At 41.0% G+C, this 2,517-nt stretch overlaps 1 protein-coding gene across 1 annotated transcript; it reads right to left on the reverse strand.

Annotated features, from left to right (window-relative positions):
• Window positions 1–391: 391 nt before the first annotated feature.
• LOC120120768 (probable lipid phosphate phosphatase beta) lies at window positions 392–1,100 on the reverse strand. Its single transcript, XM_039140303.1, has one exon. It carries the CDS (start codon window positions 1,071–1,073, stop codon window positions 465–467), a length of 609 nt encoding a protein of 202 aa, XP_038996234.1. The 5' UTR covers window positions 1,074–1,100; the 3' UTR covers window positions 392–464.
• Window positions 1,101–2,517: the final 1,417 nt, after the last annotated feature.

Genomic DNA, 2,517 nt, shown 5'->3' on the forward strand with positions numbered 1-2,517 from the left:
TTTTATAGAGGTAATCATGATTAGATTAATTTATACAAGGAATTATGTCACTAACTAAATCAATTAACAACAAACCATGTTGTGTTCATAAAAAGAATTATCTCCCTCATTCAATCAATAATTTAAATATTTTCAAAATGTGACATTGGCAATAAAGGATGCTAAAATTCATTTATATAGTTGACTGACGACTATAACCATGTGCAATCTAAAGCTTCATGACAGCAAAAGAGATGTATTGCCAACATTTCTCAACCTTAAAAATTGTACACGAGAATTCTTTTTTTGAAAGCAATCCATAAGGTAATACCCGATTAGGTTAAAATACATAGTTTGAATTTGAATATCAACAACTTTGATATCAATTTCCACAAAGCAAATGATTCCCCAGTGTAAAAAAGAAGAAGAAAAAAAAGCAGAAGCTTTAGCAGCAAAACTTAATTCCATACCTTCGAGAATGCTTCCTAAAACCTCAAAAATCGATACGCAACAATCCCTTCAAGCGCCCCAACAACCGCCCCGGCCAAAACGTCGAAAAAGAAATGCCTTCCAAGCAAAACCCTTGAAGTAGCAGTCATTATAGCCCAAACCCATACGCCTAACAGAACAAAACCGGGTTCAAATTTAATCCACCGTTGAATAAAATCCGAAACGAGATCCTCGTTGTGTTGAACAATAAGATGGAATAGAGTAGATAAAAATAGAGCCCGGGAAGTGTGGCCACTTGGGAAAGAGAAGTTGTCGGCGTGAACAGCGGGGGACATGTTTGGGTTGTAATGAGGACGGGCACGGCGGAAGGTCAGTTTGATGAGGCCGATCAAAGCAAGATCCAGGAGGTGGCCGAGGAGGAGAGGGATGGTTAAAGAGGAAAATGAAGGGGAAGCTAGAAAAAGAGAGAGGGAAACCGGGAAGGAAAAGCGGAAATCGGCGGAGTATTCGAGGAAGAGGAGGAGGAAGGTTGGAAGAATAGGTTTGAAGAGTGTGTAGAGGAAGAGTGAAATGGAGGCGTCTATGGTTATTAGGGGCTGAAGTAAATGTGGGGATGATGGCGTTGTTGTTTTCGTCGAGCCCATTGGCTGCGGTGGCGATGGTGGCGGCGGAGGCGAATATGAGGGTCAACTCAGAACAGACAGTTTACGGTTAAAATGGCAAGGTTCCATATGATTGATTAGTCGTAAGGGTGTGAGGCTGAGCAGGCAAACGCTGCCGTTTACGAATATGGGCTTTGTTAGCTTATGACGGGAGAGTGCATGTGCATGCATGAGGTGTGAAGTGCACGTTATTTTTATGTGGTGACGTGTTTAATCTGTTAGGATTTGTTATTTGGTTTTAAAAACTATTTTATAGCATGTTAATAGCTGGCGTTTATTTGTTGGCTATCCGAATGGTCTTCCTTGCATTATAAGCTGCTCCTTTTCATCGAGTAAAATAATTCTTCCTTCTTATGAAAAATCTGACATTGTATCAGGGTTAAGTGGTTTCGGGTTTTCTATTTTTTTCTTGAAATTTGTTTGGGTGATGCCATCGTCAGGAGGTTAAGGTGAAAGCATGTTTACGAACAAGAAGGTGAGTGTCACCTTAGATGAGTTTAATTATCTATTGTGGAAACTGTAGATTCTCCTTAAGCGCGCAGTCACCGGGTGGAGAAGTTACTCACCGGCGATGTTCGGACTCCAGCTGCGACGTTTACTCTTTTTGATGGGTTAATGGTTGATAATGATGAATATGAGGTCTTTATTGCTCAAGACAGTGCCCTTGCCTCCCTTGCCTCCTGGTTATTGTTGACAGTCAACACCTCTCTTTTGCCTCACCTTGTTGAAGCGAAAACGGTGGCCGATATCTGGGAAAAGATTATGAAATTCTTTGCAAGTAAGTCTCCTACAACCATAATGAATCTTCATTATAAACTCAAACTTGTGAGGAAGGGTGAGCAGAATATGCGATCGTATCTATCGTAGGTCAAGGAAATTTGTGACGGGTGGCTGCTTGTGGACCACCAGTGTCTTAGTACGAGTAGGTGGTAACCATTTTAAATGGTCTTCTGGTGGAGTATCGACCTTTTATAGCTATTATAACAATGACTCGAGAGTCTTTTTCTCTTGAGGGTGTTATTTCGACTCTTCTCGATGCTGAGATGCAGCAACGGAACTTTGAAAATCTTGATAATTTTCAGATCAATGCTAATATGACAAAATTGTCTGTTGGTTATCTTCGGGTAAAGAGGGAGTTACGTCTGTGATTGTTGCTCCTTTCAATGGTTCGTTTAGTTCTGCTTCTTCGCATGGTGAGCGTGGTCGTTCCCAAACCTATGTATATGTGGGACGTGGTCGTGACCGTAACAAGTTCCAATGTCAACTTTGTGGTAAGATGGGTCACCTTTTCGATCATTGCAGGTATCGATTTGATGAAACTTTTCATGGTGTCGGTGCATCAGCTGTTATGGATGCAAATCGTGTGTCAGTAAACTCCAATTCAACGTGTAGTTCTAATTTTAATGCTTTTAACGTGTGCTTGTGC

The sequence above is a fragment of the Hibiscus syriacus genome, unplaced genomic scaffold (genome assembly GCF_006381635.1).
Source record: "Hibiscus syriacus cultivar Baekdansim isolate YM2019G1 unplaced genomic scaffold, ASM638163v2 tig00110347_pilon, whole genome shotgun sequence".
Lineage (NCBI taxonomy): Eukaryota > Viridiplantae > Streptophyta > Magnoliopsida > Malvales > Malvaceae > Hibiscus > Hibiscus syriacus.

What these genes read in the sequence shown, in the direction of transcription:
- LOC120120768 (XM_039140303.1), bottom strand. Translation starts at nt 1,073, where the DNA reads ATGGGCTCGACGAAAACAACAACGCCATCATCCCCACATTTACTTCAG.